The sequence below is a fragment of the Salmo salar genome, chromosome 26, assembly GCF_965601325.2.
Source record: "Salmo salar chromosome 26, fSalSal1, whole genome shotgun sequence".
Taxonomy (NCBI): Eukaryota; Metazoa; Chordata; class Actinopteri; order Salmoniformes; family Salmonidae; genus Salmo; species Salmo salar.
The window spans coordinates 27,555,521-27,575,060 of NC_138316.1; the positions used below are offsets into that span (position 1 = coordinate 27,555,521).

The 19,540-nt window shown below is 41.8% G+C and overlaps 1 protein-coding gene across 1 annotated transcript in view; it reads left to right on the plus strand.

The window, feature by feature from the left end:
- Positions 1-19,540, plus strand: part of LOC106587561 (leucine-rich repeat-containing protein 49) — a 58,747-nt gene that overhangs the window by 9,253 nt on the left and 29,954 nt on the right. Inside the window, exon 9 of the mRNA XM_014176066.3 lies at positions 17,858-17,919. Within this exon, the coding sequence (XP_014031541.2) occupies positions 17,858-17,919 (62 nt within the window). The remainder of the gene's footprint in view (positions 1-17,857; positions 17,920-19,540) is intronic.

A 19,540-nucleotide genomic window follows, 5' to 3' on the forward strand; every position in this document is an offset into this window, starting at 1 on the left:
ACTCTGTCCGGCTTTAAATTTACTCTTGAAAGTTATAATAGTAGAATGCACAAGGTGCCATTTCGAAATAGGGTAGTGCATCATCAGTTCCTCTTGTCATGTCAGTCATTGTATACCTTAGAGAGATATTTATAACTTGTCAGAAATGTCCAGATCAACCAGCCCATGTCAGCTAACATTCTTTTATTTAGATTTTTTAACCCATGGATATTGTTGTAATTTTTTTGTCAGTTAAATATCACAAATACAGATTAGACATGGCAAAATGTATAGAATTGCATGTATAGAATTGGGGATGTTCCCCAATGCTGGAGGGAGGGGGGGGGGGGGGGTGGCGAGTTAAAAAGTTTGGGATGAGGTTTCTATCACTGGATTCGAACATGCAACCTCCTTTTGTACTCCCGTCTGCCATCCCTGTCCACAACGCCCTAGCAAAACCAAAGGTGACATCGCTCACGGTTGCCTCTAGTGGCCAGTTTCTTTGTCAACTCCCGACGTCCTCAGACATGGATGGACGTCTAATCCTGACTTGTATCACGTGACCAGGCTGGAAATTTTTTTGAAAAAAACCAGAAATGTCGCATCTCATCAACTACAGCTCCTGTTTACCCACTTAGAAGTTTTGATGAAATTACTTCCACTTTTAATAATCGGATATAATGTTTTATTGGCCTTACGGGAGGGTGGAGAAAAAATTCTACCCTTCAGCACAAGGCTCTTTCATTATTCGGATTGCAGGCACAAACTAAACACATACTTTCAGGTGTCTTAAAAGGTTTTCCTTTTCATTCTAGAGAGGAATATAGTGGATTTTTGGAAAGGACTTGAAGGGAAAAACAAATACATTGAAGTGCACTTTTCCAAACAAGTTTAAACCTACGCTTAAACATTGGGCTCAGTTACATGGAAGGCCAGTATATTAGACATTCTGTATGTATAACCCTTTGGGTACTGTGCTACATATGGTACATGTCTGAAAGGTTTGTTTACCCTAGAAAACCATCCTAAATGACACCTAAAATGGAACAGTTTGGAGATGATGGTAACAGAGTATCACTCTGTTTGTGATGAATGGGTGAGATACTGTTCTGTATGGTTTTAGTCTGTATATTGTATGCACTCTCTAAAAGACAAGTAACTTAAACAACCTCAGCCATTGAATGACCAGGTCACCAGTAGCACTTACTAAGGATCACACGCACACACACACACACACACACACACACACACACGTGTTTGTTGGCGCTTCTCTTTGTAGAGTGTTGTTGCGTGCAGCAGAGACAGTGGTTATGAGAGGCTGTGTTGGCACAGTAATGGTTGTAGGGGAGCTCCTCAGTGTGTGAGAAAATCAAACACACGCAAGCTGTCAGCTGTCAGCATAGCTGGGGTGGAGCTGAGCTGTAGAGGTGAAGCCCAGGACACGCAGGAGAGAGACTGACACCAGGTTCAGACACACCTCCTAGTCTCTGGGACCCTGCTGTTAGAAGATGAGATAGATAGCGGTGGACAGACAGTGAGCTTTTTTTATGCACCAAATCAGCCCAGTGATGACATCACTCTGTCTAAGACTCTGTGTCTAAATTTAGACTCAGCCACAGTCAGAGCTGGAAGTGCTGTTACACTGACGGAGAAGCAGGGGTGAATATTCAGTCTGGGAAGCAGGTGTATGTGTGGTAGACTGTGCTCATACTGTGGTATGAATTGCATTTTTTCAGCATGCAGAAATGGATGTTATAAGGATTCATTGCAGCGTTCTCCTCAAAGCCTACTATGTGACACTGTGGGAGTGCACAGTCATCTAATGTGTTTATTTTAAGAGCAGAGCGTTCCTGTCACTATGGGGATGCAGCAGCAGACAGTACTGTTAATGTGTGTACTCAAGTAGCAGTAGAGAAATGTTCCTATAAAAGCAGTGTTGCAAATGGCAGAGATTACAGCCTTCCTCGCACCTGTCTCGCTCATTATTATTTATGCAGTGATTGATTTAATTATTTCACGACTTCTCCAATCAGACATAGCCATAATCCTAATTATGGCAACAGCACCCCTGCAGAGGCAGCATCCCTGTAATACTGTTAGTGTCAGAGACAGTAAGCTATAAAAACAAAGCACACACCATATGTATAAAGTCCTAGTAATTTATTGGGTAAAACACCAAGGTTTCGGCGTCACTGTGCCTTCTTCAGGGTAATGTCATGAATGCTTGAACCAGGTTATGTAGACAAACAGTGCAATTAGGGCAACAAATGACAATAGTGAGGGCTGTCATAGTTATTAGGTTGATTATATGGAATTGAGAGAAACTGCTAAAAGACAGTAGTTTACAGCATATTGAATATATTAGGGTATTGTTAGCATGATCATCAACATATATTATTGTTTCATTTAATTTCACATATATATTTAATTGTTTCCAATTTCATAAAAATGTTGTTAAATGTAATATTTTGGTTCAACCAAAATGCATAATAAACATAATCAACAGGGAGAACATATTGGGTGTACTCTGATAAACTGTAGAAGACAGCACATTAAAAGTGTTGTGTAACGGTGCCTGAACGGCATGAAGTGAATGCACTCCTCATCTCCTTAGTTGTTTATACAGTAATTGTGTTCGAGCAGCCCACCATTAAAGTCCCCCTAACTAAGTCACTGAGTGGTGTGGTGGGTTGACCGTACTGTATGCATACACTAGCCTTCTTTTGTTTATGCCTAAAGTAGGCTATGGCTTTATTTTGTAACCCATTGCACACTGCCACTGACATGCACATACAGTGTATTTGGAAAGTATTCAGACCCCTTGACTTTTTCCACATTTTGTTACCTAACAGCCTTATTCTAAAAGGGATTAAATAAATACAAATCCTCATCATTCTACACACAATACCCCATAATGAAAAAGCGAAAACAGGTTTTTAGAAATGTTTGCACATTTTGTAAAAATAAATAACAGAAATACCTTATTTACGTTGGTATTCAGACCCTTTGCTATGAGACTCGAAATTCAGCTCAGGTGCATCCTGTTTCCATTGATCCTTGAGATGTTTCTACAACTTGACTGGAGTCCACCTGTGGTAAAGTTAATTGATTGGACATTATTTGGAAAGGCACACACCTGTCTATATAAGGTCCCACAAAAAAATCTAAAAACCGGTTTTTAGATTTTTTTTCATTATGGGGTATTGTGTGTAGATTGATGAGGGGGAAAAAATGATTTAATCAATTTTAGAATAAAGCTGTAACGTAACAAAATGTGGAAAAAGTCAGCACCGTAGCTGAGCAGGATGGTGCAGCAACAGGAGGCCATACGGGGGACAGGGGGAGCAAGGATGGGGGGAGGTTTGTTCTATTCTGTGCCTGGCCCTGTTTAGTTTGTTTTGTTTCATCCTCATTTGCTACAGCTTTAGAAGCCTTCTCCTGCATTTGCCATTAATCTTTTTCCAAGGGAAAATATGCATTTTGATAATGATTTTGAGCCTTAGAGCCCAGGGGGTATGAACATAACGTAAACAAAAGGAATATGAGTATCAGATTTTTGTTTGAATTATATTAATGTTTAAGTCAATCGGACCCCATGAAAGCTTTGCCCTTCATATGTGGTAGCAGAGTGGAATGAGAATTTAAGGCATGTTGATGTCTGTCCTTTATTATTGTGACTTTGATGTTTCTTTGGATGTTAACGCAGTGTCTATCTCATGGGTTTCTAATGTACTTTACTGTCTGGGTCATCTGCTTACAGCATGAGCTATTCATAAGTAATATTGATGTATGAGCACTCAGCTGCCTTAACATACTGGACAAATTATTCTATGACTAATTCAGTACTGTATATTATAGTACTGTATATTATTTACAGTATATTATACATTTTGTAGTAAATCCAGATCAAGAATCCATCCCTATCTATTTTATTGGTGTGGTCAGTACTAGTTTTGTCTGTTTATTGAACCAGGCACACATTTGAATCTAACATGCTATCAAGGCACAATGCAGACACAGGAGGCAGATGGTTGGAGTCTTACAATGTTTATTAATCCAAAGGGGTAGGCAAGAGAATGGTCGTGGACAGGCAAAAAGGTCAAAACCAGATCAGAGTCCAGGAGGTACAGAGTGGTAGACAGGCTCGTGGTCAAGGCAGGCAGAATAGTCAGGCACAAAGTCCAGAAACAGGTAAGGGTCAAAACCGTGAGGAATAGAAAAAGCAGGAGACCGGGAAAACCGCTGGTTGACTTGGAAACATACAAGACGAACTGGCTCAGAGAGACAGGAAACACAGGGATAAATACACTGGGGAAAATAAGCGACACCTGGAGGGGGTGGAGACAATAACGAGGACAGGTGAAACAGATTAGGCTGTGACACATGCACTATTCATGTTCTCTTTTTTCTAAACTGTGCCCTTGGATTTGGTTCAGTGTTCTGATTGCAGGCAGCTAGTCCGACATTTAGCTGTTGGGCTTCTACTAGTGATGGTGAAGGAAATCATTGCGTTAGGGGATTTCAATACTGATGTCTGCAAAAAGAATAGACCAACCCACAATGTATTTATGCACTTCTGTAGATCACTTGCTCTGACCCAAATGATAAAAGATCCCACCAGGGTATGTGAGGCAGTGCAAAGTACGATTGACTTAATATTGGTCTCTGATAAATCCAAAATATTGCAGAGTGGAGTAATAGTCTATGGAATCAGTGATCATTTTATTACATTTTGCACAAGGATGGTTTTTAAAGATATATTTAAGTGTCACAAAACTGTTAGAATCAGAGGACTCAAAAAATACTGTGTTGAAATGTTTAGGGAGCAAGTGGGTAAAATTGACTGGTCACCTGTGCTGGATAGTGTAGGGGTAGACAGTGCCTGGGAAGCCTTTAAATGTAGATTCCTTGATATGGTGAATGTGATGGCTCCCATTAGACGGGTCAGAGTAAAGCAGAGATCTAGCCCTTGGTTTAATCATGAGATTCTATAATCTATCCAAGCTAGGAATAAGGCCTTTAAGAAATTTAAGAACTCTCAAGAGCAACCTGATTCTGTCCTATATAAGCGTCACAGAAATGAAGCACACACAGAGCAGGATGGACGAAGCTAAGAGGGGTTAGTTTGCTGATAAAATCATTGTGAACAAAAATTACCCTAAAAAGCTTTGGAAATCATTTAAGGACCTAGGCTGTAGTAGTACTACCAAAAACAAGCTTAACAGTATTGGACTGAACATGAGGGAGGAGATGGTATATGAAAAAGCAGAAGATGCAAATTAATTCAACTCTTTTTTTTTTTACTTCTGTTGCCGGCAAGCTGGTTAGCAGGCTGCCCACCAGTTTGTATGGAAACGACCAAGTCAATAAGTATTATTCTGAGTTAGGGAATCAGCCAAACTCTTTTTCTTTTGCAAAGGTAGCAACAGACAAAATAGCCAGTATACTAGCAGAGCTTAAATGCTCCAAAGCCACAGTCCTGGATAATATTCCTGCAAGGTTTCTTAGAGATTCTGCTGAGCAAATTGCCCCTTGTATTATGCATATCGTTAATCTCTCTCTTGAACAAGCATCTTTGTATAAGAAGGGGATAAAGTCTGACCCTATGAATTATAAGCCTGTATCTATCCTTAGTGTAACACCAAATATCCTGGAGAGAGTTGCACATGAGGAAATGTATGAATATGTCAACAAACAGTCTAATGCATAATTTTAAGTCAGGTTTTAGAAGAACATACTCCACTGATTCATGTCTACTTTACTTGACTGACTTCATCTGAAAAGAGATTGATGAGGGAAATCTATGTGGAATGGTACTGCTTGACATACAGTTAACCACTGTCTCCTAATCTCCAAACTGGAGGCACTGGGGTTAAGCAGTATCCCTCTAGGCTGGGTAAAGTTCTATTTGTCAGGTAGGGAGCAAGTAGTAGAGGTTAATGGTTCACTGTCTCAGGCAAAATCAATAAGTTGTGGCGTTCCGCAGGGGAGCGTGCTTGGTCCTCTACTGTTTTTACTGTATATAAACGATATAAAAGATGCTTGCTCTTGCTGTCTTTTCCTTTATGCAGATGACTCTACACTTCTGTTGTCTCACAAAGTAAAACAATGTTGGAGAGCATACTTATGTCGTGACGTTGTATTAGTTAATGTGACGACTGCTGCTCATCGAATGATTAACGGTTTATAATTGCGTGATTAAATTAATCAGGCAATTATTACCTCATAAACCTGGGGCACCATGGGAAAATTAGTTTTATTGAGTTTCTATTTCCCAAATTAACTCAAAGAATATCAGAATATCGATTTTACAACAGTCACTAATTAATCAATTTCCTCTACAGTCTCATTCTGAACGTCGCATAATCCGGGAATCTGCACAAACCCGGGTCCCACCAATGAGTTCGTACCACACCAATTTTAGTTGATTATTTATTTACTAGAAAGCTAAAATGATAATAAAAGATACACATACACAAAAACACAGTCTAGGCTATTGATTAGAACTTAGTATATATGAAGCGTGTTACCCAAAATGGGGATTTCAAAAAGAGAGAAAAAGAGAAAGTACACGAGAGAAACATACATTTGGGTGCATTTGTCAGCTATGCTTATTTTAACCCTAACCTTGCCCCGAACTGCCGCTCTTATGGGTTACAATATAATGATGTAATTACGTGTTGAAGGTCTCCGTGTGGACCGTTTAGGCTTCTCAATGACGCTCTTCTCTGGTGCAACTCTCTGGTTGTCCTCACGATGTCAGTGTCCTTTTGGCTTAGTTTTCTGATTCCTCGCCCTTGCCCTGAAAGGGGTCTTCTGAGGACAGACAGCTCTGTAGCTCAGAGCTTACAGCGTAGGAATGGAAACAGTTTAGATACCACGATTCGATGGGGAGTGGAGACCGGGTGATCAGGCTTGAATTCACCCGCTTAGACACAGCTACTCATCCATAGCATGGGTAGAAAAAAGATTTCTTTGTCTTCAACCTTGTGTTGCGTTTTGGGTTTGTTGACTTTTTAGACCTTAGCTGCAGCACGGGTCACTTAGTCTGATATGTTAATTCTTAACTCACATGTCTTATACCCTCGGGTCAGAAGTGGGCGTAACCGCCTTTAGGTCAATTTTCTGGGCGTACCAAGTTGAGGCAAGGTCTAGATTTAACTCCAATCCTATTTTAGACAACTAACATCACATTTCATCTTTACCAAAACATTCTCTTTGATTTGAACATTTTCCACACAATGTACAATGTATAAACATCAAGCATATATTAGGAAAACTCTTAAAGTTACAATGTTTCCGTAATAACATCGTCCTTTAACCTTTTAATAACCAGACAAAAATGACATTAATTTTCATATTCCATCTATCGTCATGACCACCATTGTGGCTGACGGAAACCATTGTTCCAAAGTCCCTTTATTGCATGTTTAATGTTCTGAGGCTGGTTCTCCATAGTGAGAGGACAAAGGAATTTTGTCTGTTGCCTAAGATTTACCATGGGCGTGAGGGGTCATAAAAACCCCACATCTTCATACCCCTAGATCTCTCCTCCTTTGTTGGGGGTGAGAGATAATCTGTAGGGTTGTGGTCTCCTGTAACCTGACCTGATCAGGACAGTCATGACACTTAGCACAGCGCTTACTAGTATTAGCAAATGGCTTGGAGATAATAAGCTGTTAGGTAAAACTGAGGAAATTATTTTTGGGTCCAGACCTAAATTGTGCAGGTCCTCTGAAATCAGAGTGGAGTTAGGGGGTGAGGTCCTGACTACTAAAACCTCTGTTAGCTACCTGGGATGGAAGCTTGGGAGGTGTGAGCATGGCCACTAAAGTGCTAGGGAAGGTTAATGCCAGTACTACGTTTTTGGCTAGAAAGTCCAAGCTGCTTGATAAGGACAGTTTTGACTATGCTACTAATTCCTGGTTTGGGGGCTTATCTAAGCTTATGAGGGAGAAGCTCCAGATAGCCCAGAATAAGCGGATCAGGATAGTATTGAAGGTCAGTCCACGTACTCACATATGCAGGAGCTGCATTCAGGAACTAACCTGTCTGCCTGTTGAGGCTAGATTAGACTGGGTTTGGTTTACAGGAGTATTTATGGTTCTGCACCCAGATATCTAATTGATTACTTTTCCCATGTTAGGGATGCACACAATCACAGCACCAGATCAGGTGTTGCTAATGTGCGCTTATACAGGTTCAGGAGTAATGCTGGGAAAGGTACTTTCTTGTATACTGGAACCTCAGAGTGGAATGAGTTGTCTCTGCCCATAAAAATGATGTCCTCTCTGGGCAGCTCTGAAAAACAAAGTTAAAAACTGTTTGATCAGAGTGCGCAACAGAACATTGTACTGTCTACACTCGGTGTGTTGTTAATATTAAAATTGTTTCATTAAATCGATTTTAATCAGAACAAAAGTTTTGTTGCTAAGGATTCCATGATGTGGTTAACCTTTCGGCTGGGACTGCATGTTTGTGTTCCATTTTTTTGTGTGGATTCTGCGAGTGCTAGCTGGCTGTACTAAAGACACCTGTCGTCATCATGGGAAAGATTCATTGTTATCGTTTCGTAAAACAACTGGTTACAGTAAAGAGCCAACCTTGATACTAAGGAGACCCGAAGGGAAATCGACTAGTACCAACAGCTTTACGCTATGGAGGAACAACATACTCCATCATGGAAAGATCCAACTACCTCACAAAAGAACTTTAACCCGACAAAAAAAAGAAAAACAGATTAATCTACAGACACGAACAATTTTAAGTAGAGGCTAGTGCTCTGGCTGGAATCCATGCAACACTGGAAAAGTTGTGTGAGGAGCTAGCAGGGCTGAGGGGGAGTTTGGAGTTCTCATGTTCCAAGGAGAAAACAAGGCACTCACAGCCAAGGTAAAAATCCACGATTCCAGCATGGATTGTCTACTCAGGGAAATTATGGAGTCGCTACTAGACAAAGTCGTAGCATGCGTGAAAATCTATTTTTTTCTGGGATTCCTGAGGACACATCCAATAATCCAGAGGGCGCGATCAGAGAATTCATGCAATCCGCCTTGAAACTTCCTATAGAGACTAAACAAGGTGGCTTTCCACCGAGTACACAGACTTGGAGCTCAGAGCGACAAGAGCAAGTGTCCCCGACTGATCATCGCAAAATTTGAACACTACCAACAAAAGGAGCTGATCAAAAGCAGGGGAAGGGAGCTTAAAGGGACCAAATTCGGTCTCAATGACCAATTTCTAAGGGAGATAAACGAACATCGTAAGAGACTGTATCTGGTACAAAGGCAACAAAGGGAGAAGGGTAAGTGTGCCTTTCTTATTGTGGACAAACTCTTTATGGATGGACAGCTATTCCGAGACAGCTTCATAACACCATGGCTGTACTAAATTCTACAGGGACTTCAGGTTACGAAAAAAAGAAAGTATAGGAACTGTAAAAATATCTGAACATTATGAAGGGGATATGAACACACACACATACTCAATTACATGCTCGCTTACACATACGGACTTATACATACATACATACACACATCTGATCTCGCTCTCTTCTCTCACTCTCTTTCTCGCTTTTCTTTTCTCTCCCTCTCTCTATTGTCGAGAACTGTTTTATAATTGAATGTGTTTATTATTTGTCTATCTTTTTTATGTATTTGTCTACAAGTTTATATATGTTTACAACAGCAAGGGGAAGATATCAGAATATGGGCATTGGGGAATAATAACATATTGTATGGAATACATTTGTACTGTAGTGAAGCCGTCTCTAGAGTAATGCAAGGTCTCTTTCATGATCATGTGAAACGTCAATTGCTATGAAAATGCTGGGTTGTGTTTTTCAATGATGTTAAAGGTAATTATGATGCAACTATGACGGTGATACGAGATGGATTACAATTATCATCATGAATATTAAGGCTATATGCACTTCATGTTACACACATAGACACTCAACCAAGCAAATTGGCTGAGTTATTTTTTATTTGGATATCACACATTATAGTCTTACTCTTATTCAGACATTGTACACACTCTCACTAAATCACATCCAATATCATACACGTCAACCTACTCAGATTTACTACACACATAATATCTTGTCTCAATTTTCTAACATCTGTGGCATTGGCTCACAGGAAAACAGGCAAGGGAATAAAACAAATATTGCGAGAACCTATTTCTTGAATTCTAAATATCAGACATTTGAAAGCTCTAGTTTTGACCGTCATAATACCTCTGATGGCAGTAACTTTACAAGCACTAATTATGGTCGATTTAGACTGAGAATAGTATCTAGTTATGGTAAGGGGTGAAATAAGTATAGCCAGTTAAAATTGTAACGGTTTAACAGATTGTAGAAAAAAGATCAGTCTTTACATGGCTAAAAGAAAAGGAATGTAACATACTGTTTACAAGAAACTCACTCTACATCCTTAGATGAACTTGCGTGGAAAAAGGACTGGGGTCAACTTATTTTTAACTAAGACAAAATCATTTAGAACTTAATTTTTACAGTTTAATATACAGTTGGAAGTCGGAAGTTTACATACACTTAGGTTGGAGTCATTAAAACTCGTTTTTCAACCACTCTACAAAATGTATTGTTAACCGCTATAGTTTTGGCAAGTCGGTTAGGACATCTACTTTGTGCATGACACAAGTAATTTTTCCAACAATTGTTTACAGACAGATTATTTCACTTATATATACAGTGAATTATATACAGTATTATATACAGTGAATCACTGTATCACTATTCTGTTGGGTCAGAAGTTTACATACACTAAGTTGACTGTGCCTTTAAACAGCTTGGAAAATTCCAGAAAATCATGTTATGGCTTTAGAAGCTTCTGATAGGCTAATTGACATCATTTGAGTCATTTGGAGGTGTCCATGTGGATGTATTTTAAGACCTACCTTCAAACTCAGTGCCTTTTTGCTTGACATCATGGGAAAATCAAAAAGAATCAGCCAAGACCTCATAAAAAAATTGTAGACCTCCACAAGTCTGGTTCATCCTTGAGAGCAATTTACAAAAGCCTGAAGGTACCATGTTCATCTGTGCAAACAACAGTACGCAAGTATAAACACCATGTGACCACGCAGCCGTCATACCGCTCAGGAAGGAGACGCCTTCTGTCTCCTAGAGATGAACGTACTTTGGTGCGAAAAGTGAAAATCAATCCCAGAACAACAGAAAAGAACCCTGTTAAGATGCTGGAGGAAACAGGTACAAAAGTATCTATATCCGCAGTAAAACGAGTCCTATATCAACATAATCTGAAAGACCGCTCAGCAAGGAAGAAGCCACTGCTCCAAAACCACCATAAAAAAGCCAGACTACGGTTTGCAACTGCACATGGGGACAAAGATGGTACTTTTTGGAGAAATGTCCTCTGGTCAATGAAACAAAAATATAACTGTTTGGCCATAATGACCATGGTTATGTTTGGAGGAAATAGGGGGAGGCTTGCAAGAAGAAGAACAACATCCCAACCTTAAAGGTATTGGAGTGGCCATCACAAAGCCCTGACCTCAATCCCATAGAACATTTGTGGGCAGAACTGAAAAAGCGTGTGCGAGCAAGGAGGCCTACAAACCTGACTCAGTTACACCAGCTCTGTCAGGAGGAATGGGCCAAAATTCTCCCAATTTATTGTGGGAAGCTTGTGGAAGGCTACCCAAAACCCAAGTTAAACAATTTAAAGCCAATGCTACCAAATACTAATTGAGTGTATGTAAACTTCTGACACACTGGGAATATGATGAAAGAAATAAAAGCTGAAACACATCATTCTCTCTACTATTATTCTGACATTTCACATTCTTAATTAAAGTAAAGTGGTGATCCTAACTGACCTAAGACAGGGATTTTTTTACTAGGATTAAATGTCAGGAATTCTGAAAAACGGAGTTTAAATGTATTTGGCTAAGGTGTATGTAAACTTCCGACTTCAACTGTAGGTTCAGCAAATCCCCTTATTGTTTGGGATACCTTTAAATGTACCTTCAGAGGTCATTCAATTTAATATTCATCAATAATAACAAAAAAAGGAGTTTCTGGCTAAAGAGACAAGACTAACAAGGGAAATCCATGAATTGATAGTAAAGGTAGATAAAAATAAAAAGTATACTACAGAGATGCAAAATAAGTTAGAGGAAAAACAAAAAGAACTTGAGGAACTTATTCAAGAATCTAATGTAATCTATTACAAAAATAAAGCAAACTGGGTGGAATATGGAGAAAAATCCCCAAAATTCTACCTGAATCTCCAATACAGGAACGCTAACAAAAAGAATTTGCTGACACTCGTTACTGATGACGGAGTCATCTATGATTCTCCAAATTATATTTTAAAAGAGGAAGCTAATTATTTTAGGCAGATGTTCTCTTTTCCGTCTCATCCTCTCCCACTGAATGGGAAATTAACAAATGTACAGAAAGATCAGTGCGAAGGCCAAATTACCGAGGAAGAACTTTCTGAAGCTATTAAATCCTTTCAGTCTGGAAAAAACCCAGGGCTTGACGGCATACCGGTAGAGGTATATCAAGCCTGTTTTTATATACTAAAAGCTCCATTGTTAGATTGTTTTAACTACTCCTATAGAAATGGTAGTCTGTCAGTTACTCAGCCGGAAGGTCTGATTTCTCTATTATTAAAACCAGACCCAGATGGCAAATATAAAGACTCAGTCTATCTAAAAAACTGGAGGCCCCTTACATTTCAATGTTGTGATGCAAAAATACTAGCGAAATGCATAGCACTCAGAATTAAAAGAGTTTTACCAGGTATTGTTCATCCTGATAAGACAGGTTTTTTACATGGACAATACATTGGAGATAATATACGACAACTACTAGAAATAATAGAACATCATGAAACATCTAAGAAGCCAGGCCTGGTATTTATAGCGGATTTTGAAAAGGCCGGCTGGATTTTATTTATAAATACCTGTATTTTTTCAATTTCGGTAATTCTCTTATAAAATGGGTAAAAATAATGTACAGCAACCCCAGGTGTAAAATAGTAAATAATGGCCACTTCTCAGAGAGTTTTGAATGGTCAAGAGGAGTTAATCAAGGGTGTCCGCTGTCACCATATCTATTCGCTATGGCCGTCGAAATGCTAGCTATTAAAATCAGATCCAATAACAACATTAGAGGATTAGAAATCCAAGGCTTAAAAACAAAGGTGTCCATGTATGCCGATGACTCAAGTTTTATATTAAGTCCGCAAGCTAGATCCCTGCAATGTCTCATTGAAGATCTAGATAACTTTTTTTGTACTCTCTGGACTAAAACCTAATTATGATAAGTGTACAATTTTACGTATTGGATCTTTAAAAATTACAACTTTTACATTACCCTGCAGTTTACATATAAAATGAGCTGATGATGAAGTAGACATACTTGGTATTCATATCACAAAATATATAAATAAGCTCTTCACAATGAATTTCAATAGAAAATCCTGCAACCATGGAGAGGTAAATACCTGTCTATTTATGGAAAACTTGCCCTGATTAACTCCTTAGTCATATCTCAGTTTTCTCACTTACTTATGGCACTGCCTACTCCTGATGATTAATTTTTCAAATCATATGAGCAAAAAAATATAATTTTATCTGGGATGCTAAACCAGACAAAATAAAATGTTCCTTTCTATATAATGAATATGAATTGGGTGGGTTGAGATTATTAAATATAAAAGTGCTAAACCTCTCTCTAAAAGCTTCACTTATTCAAAAGTGTTACTTGAACCCTAAATGGTTCTCAAGTAGATTACTAAAAAAAGCACATCCATTGTCTAAAAATTGCCTTTTTTCCTTTGTGTAGATTGCCATGTCTCATTTTCAATGAATTGAAAATTATACTTTTTTCAAAGTATCTCTCTTTTTCAAACAAGCATTGCAGAGCTGGCTACAATTTCAATTTCATCCCCCTGAAAAGATCGAACAAATATTACAACAAATATTATAGCTGAACTCAAATGTGTTGTTTCATAAAATACCTGTTTTTATGGGAAAGATGTTTGAAAAGGGTATTTTGTTCTTAAATGATATCGTAAATTGGAATGGTAGAGTTATGTCCTTCATGAAGTTATCAGAATTGTATGGGAAGGTCTGCTCAATCCAAGAGTACAACCAATTGATTTCAGCATTACCCCAAAAATGGAGGAGGCAGGTGGCAGCAGGAGGAGCTTGGGAACTGGTCTGTCTGCCCAATATAAAGGATCAAAACTGGCAGAGGAATAAAAATAACAAATAGGAAAGCATACCAGTTTCATTTGAGGACCAGGATGTTGACAACTGTGCCATACAGATTGCAAAATAGTTGGGAAGAGATTTTTGATGAACCGATTCCATGGTACAGGGTGTATGTGTCACGACTTCCGCCGAAGTCGGTCCCTCTCCTTGTTCGGGCGGTGTTCGGCAGTCGACGTCACCCGCCTTCTAGCCATCGCCGATCCACTTTTCATTTTCCTCTTTGTTTTGTCTTTGTCTTACACACCTGGTTTCAATCCCCCAATTACTTGTTCATTATTTAACCCTCTGTTCCCCCATGTTTGTTTGTCAGTAATTGTTTGTTGTATTGCGGTCCGTATTTGTGGCCATGTATTTATATGACGTGTATTGTGATATATTTGAGTAAAATTGCTTTCATTACTCATATCTGCTGTCCTGCGCCTGACTCATCTCCAGCTACACAGAGATGCTTTACAGAATTCCTCACCACCGAATGGAGTCGGCAGGAGCAGACGCCCTCCCTGTGGCGGTAGAGGAGCGCGTCCAGCAGCACATGACCATGTTGCAACGTCTGGGCACCACCATGGATCGCGTGCTGCAGACGATGGATTGTTGGGAGAGAGGAGGAGGTCGTCCAGCGCCTCCACCAGCCCCACTACAGCAGGCCCCACTGTCCACCCCTCCTTCACCCGGTCCCAGCGAGATTCGGCTCGCGCTCCCGAGGGAGTATGATGGGACGGCTGCCGGATGCCAGGGGTTCCTACTTCAGCTGGAGCTCTACCTGGCGATCGTCCACCCGGCTCCTTCGGGACGTGAGAGCGTGTCCGCCCACATCTCCTGCCTCTCAGGCAAAGCCCTGGAGTGGGCCAACGCTGTATGGAGTGAAGGAGACGCGGCGTTGGACCATTACGCAGAGTTCACCTGCCGCTTTCGGGCAGTTTTCGACCACCCGCCTGATGGTCGAGTGGCGGGTGAACGTCTGTTCTACCTGAGGCAGGGGACGAGGAGCGTGCAGGATTTCGCTTTGGACTTCCGGACCCTGGCCTCCAGCGCGGGATGGAACGACAGTCCCCTGATCGATCACTACCGTTGCAGTCTGCGCGAGGACGTTCGTCGGAAGTTGGCCTGCCGAGACACCACCCTCACGTTGGACCAGCTGGTGGATCTGTCCATCCGGCTGGACAACCTGCTGGCTGCCCGCGGATGTCCAGATCGGGCCCTGTCAGTTCCATCCCCCAGCACCTCCGCTCCGACGCCCATGGAGCTGGGAGGTGCTGCGCTTAGGGCGACCGGAGGAGGGGCCATTCCCTGCACCATCTGTGGCCACAGAGGGCACACTGCTGGTCGGTGCTGGGGAGGTTCCTCAGGGAGTCGAGGCAGCAGGCAGGGCACTATCGTGTCACCCCAGGTGAGTCGGCACCAGGCTAACCCAGAGCCCCCTGTTGCTCACATGTATGTGTTTATTACATTTCCTGAGTTTTCCCCGCATTGAAAGGTCTTCTGTGCCCATATGAATGTACCCTACGATGTAACTGTAATGTTGTGTGTGTTGGTGGCAGGGAAGTCAGGCGCAGGAGAATCGAACTTGGTATAAATGGAGTCGTTTAATAGACTTGACAAAACTCCATAATCAAAAATACAAGATAAATAAAAGTGGGTACAAGAACCCGTCGCACACCAATACATAATACACGAACATAACAAACAAACAATCTCTGACAAGGACATGAGGGGAAACAGAGGGTTAAATACACAACATGTAATGAATGGGATTGGAACCAGTTGTGTAGGAAGACAAGACAAAACCAATGGAAAATGTAAAATGGATCAATGATGGCTAGAAGACCGGTGACGTCGACCGCCGAGCACCACCCGAACAAGGAGAGGAATCGACTTCGGCAGAAGTCGTGACAGTAACTGCAATGATGAGATAGGTGTTATTCTTCTTTGTTTTTATGTTTTATTATCTCAATGCCATACTGTGTTTAACTGTGTTTGAGCTTGCCTAGCCATCTTGTTTCAAGAGGACCACAATGGAAATAAGTCCCAGACTTTATTGTGTGTTATCCTCCATGATTTTACTCATGTGCATGTATGGCTTTTTCAAGTTTTGTGTGTGCTTGTTTTTTAAATGGTTGAATTAATAAACTAAACTAAATGGCCAAGCCCCACAGATCTGATTCATGTAACAGAGAGCATGGATATGGCTTTAGAGGTCAGCATGGCCATTACACAGTAAATGTTGTGCTCTAGTCTAGTGGCTGACCAGTTGGCCCTCGGCATAGTGAGAGCTGTAGTAGATGACCAGGTGTAGTAGACTGATCAGAGGGAATACACCATAACTGGGCATCACGTCTTTAACCCACACAGATGAAAGGAGTGCCTCCATTAGGCTAATCTGGCAGGTGGGCATTTGGGTTGTTAGAATGGGGGGATGGGGGTGTGCATGCAAGTGAGCGTGTGTGGATGATTATTGTGGCAGTGTAGAGGGAGTTTATGTGGATGAGTATTGTGGTAGTGTAGAGGGAGTTTATGTGGATGAGAATTGTGGTAGTGTAGAGGGAGTTTATGTGGATGAGAATTGTGGTAGTGTAGAGGGAGTTTATGTGGATGAGTATTGTGGTAGTGTAGAGGGAGTTTATGTGGATGAGTATTGTGGTAGTGTAGAGGGAGTTTATGTGGATGAGTATTGTGGTAGTGTAGAGGGAGTTTATGTGGATGACTGCTAGGTTAAGCTCTTGTTGTCTGATGAGAGGCAGAGATACAGGCAGTGCTGGTGGAGTCTGTATGGGCTGACGCAGTGCTTTAAGTCCCTCATGGCAGTGTCCACACGCACACGCATCCCAGCGCATGTCATTCATCCTCATAGAAGGCTTCTAAAGTTGCAGCTAATGAGGTTGCCCTGCCCTACGAGGCTGAACACGTCATCCCCACTGCCATCCCCCTGTCCTACTCTCCTGTTGCTGGCTGTGACATTGCCTGTGCCTCTGTGTCCTCATCAGCCAGCCAGCCTGCTGGTCCTCCTCACATCCTCCCATCCTCCCTCAGACTCTCTCCTCCATTGATCCTGAAACAGCCTGATGATGAAACAGATTCCATGACATCGGCACCACTGGAGACTTTAATCTATTCCTGTTGAATTCATAATTTGCCCATATTGCTGTCGCCTTCCCTTTGTTCTTCTGCTGCTGCTGGGCAGTGTCTCTGTGTGTGTCTCTGTGTGTGTCTCTGTGTGTGTCTCTGTGTGTGTCTCTGTGTGTGTCTGTGTGCCAGTAGCCCCCTCTTTCTTTCTCTCTTTCTCTCTCTATAAGCGGAGTGTGTGAGCAAGCTCCTGCAGCAGGGGATCTCTGCATTAGCGCACTCTCCTCTCCTCTCCCTCCCCTTCTCCTTGCTCTGCCCCTCCCCTCCCTGTGCAGCCGCGGCAGTGTGCCTGCGCGCGCAGGGCGGATGGGGCTGTATGCTGTATGCCGGAGCTGGGAGCTGCAAGGTGACTGAGGGAATGGAGAGGGATGGGAAGGTCTGAGCCGCGCTGTGACTGTGCAGTGCCCCACTGCTACCTCAACTCAAACCCCTCTAGAGCCCCCTCTCCTCTCTTCATCCCCCTCTTTCTCTCCCTCTCTTTGTCTAGACAGAGGTGGACCAGCTGCCCTGCCTCCAGCGCCTCTTTCTCAGCTGCAACAGCATCACCAGGTAAGATCTGCTTCTACTACTGCTACTGCTTAACCCCCTCCTCTCCACAGATCTCAGTACTGGCAGGTTCCCCTCCCAGGCAGCTCCCTATAGCTCAGGGCTGGGCCTGGCCTCTGCTGCAGAGGAGGACCCATACTGCCTGCTCTCTCTCTCTCTGTCTGAGCACACACTGAATGACTGCTGAGGTGGGCAGTCTCTCCCTTCCCCAGTGGCTAATAACCTACTGTACTGCTGGGGTGGGCAGTCTCTCCCTACCCCAGTGACTAACAAACTACTGTACTGCTGGGTTGCTAAGAGATCGTATGTCGGCGTGTCTCATGAATGGAAGGTCTGTTTTGTTACTGTGGAGAGAGTGTTTTCAAACCCCTGTTCTTTTTTCCTTGTGTGGTTTGTGGCTTTGCCTTTTGCCTCCCTTAGCCTTATATAAACAGTGGACTTGTCATTGAGTTCAGTCAGGAGGACAGAGGCTGAATGCTGAAGTAGCACTGTCTCTGCCTGTGAAAACGGTCCTGTGAAATCCTGATTTAATAAGACAGTGTTGCCAGTCCAGAGGGCCACAGTTGACTCCTGATGTGATTAATTTTTCATGGCAGCTCTTGCAAGCCCACTCTGTTTTAGGCAGTAAATAAATAATTTAAACCCTGCCTTGCCCAAACATAAAGCTTAGTTGAAGTCGGAAGTTTACATACAGTTAGGTTGGAGTCATTAAAACTTGTTTTTCAACCACTCCACAAATTTCTTGTTAACAAACTATAGTTTTGGCAAGTCGGTTAGGACATCTACTTTGTGCATGACACAAGTCATTTTTCCAACAATTGTTTACAGACAGATTATTTCACTTATAACTCACTGTATCACAATTCCAATGGGTCAGAAGTTTACATACACTACGTTGACTGTGCCTTTAAACAGGTTGGAAAATTCCAGAAAATGATGTCATGATTTTAGAAATTTCAGATAGGCTAATTGACATAATTTGAGTCAATTGGAGGTGTCCATGTGGATGTATTTCAAGGCTACCTTCAAACTCAGTGCCTCTTTGCTTGACATCATGGGAAAATCAAAAGAAATCAGCCAAGACCTCAGAAAAAAATTGTAGACCTCCACAAGTCTGGTTCATCCTTGGGAGCAATTTCCAAACGCCTGAAGGTACCACGTTCATCTGTACAAACAACAGAACGCAAGTATAAACACCATGTGACCACGCAGCCGTCATACCGCTCAGGAAGGAGACGCGTTCTGTCTCCTAGAGATTAACTTACTTTGGTGCGAAAAGTGCAAATCAATCCCAGAACAACAGCAAAGGACTTTGTGAAGATGCTGGAGGAAGCAGGTACAAAAGTATCTATATCCACAGTAAAACAAGTCCTATATCGACATAACCTGAAAGGCTGCTCAGCAAGGAAGAAGCCACTGCTCCAAAACCACCATAAAAAAGCCAGACTACGGTTTGCAACTGCACATGGGGACAAAGATGGTACTTTTTGGAGAAATGTCCTCTGGTCTGATGAAACAAAAATAGAACTGTTTGGCCATAATGACCATCGTTATGTTTGGAGGAAAAAGGGGGACGCTTGCAAGCCGAAGAACACCATCCCAACCGTGAAGCACGGGGGTGGCA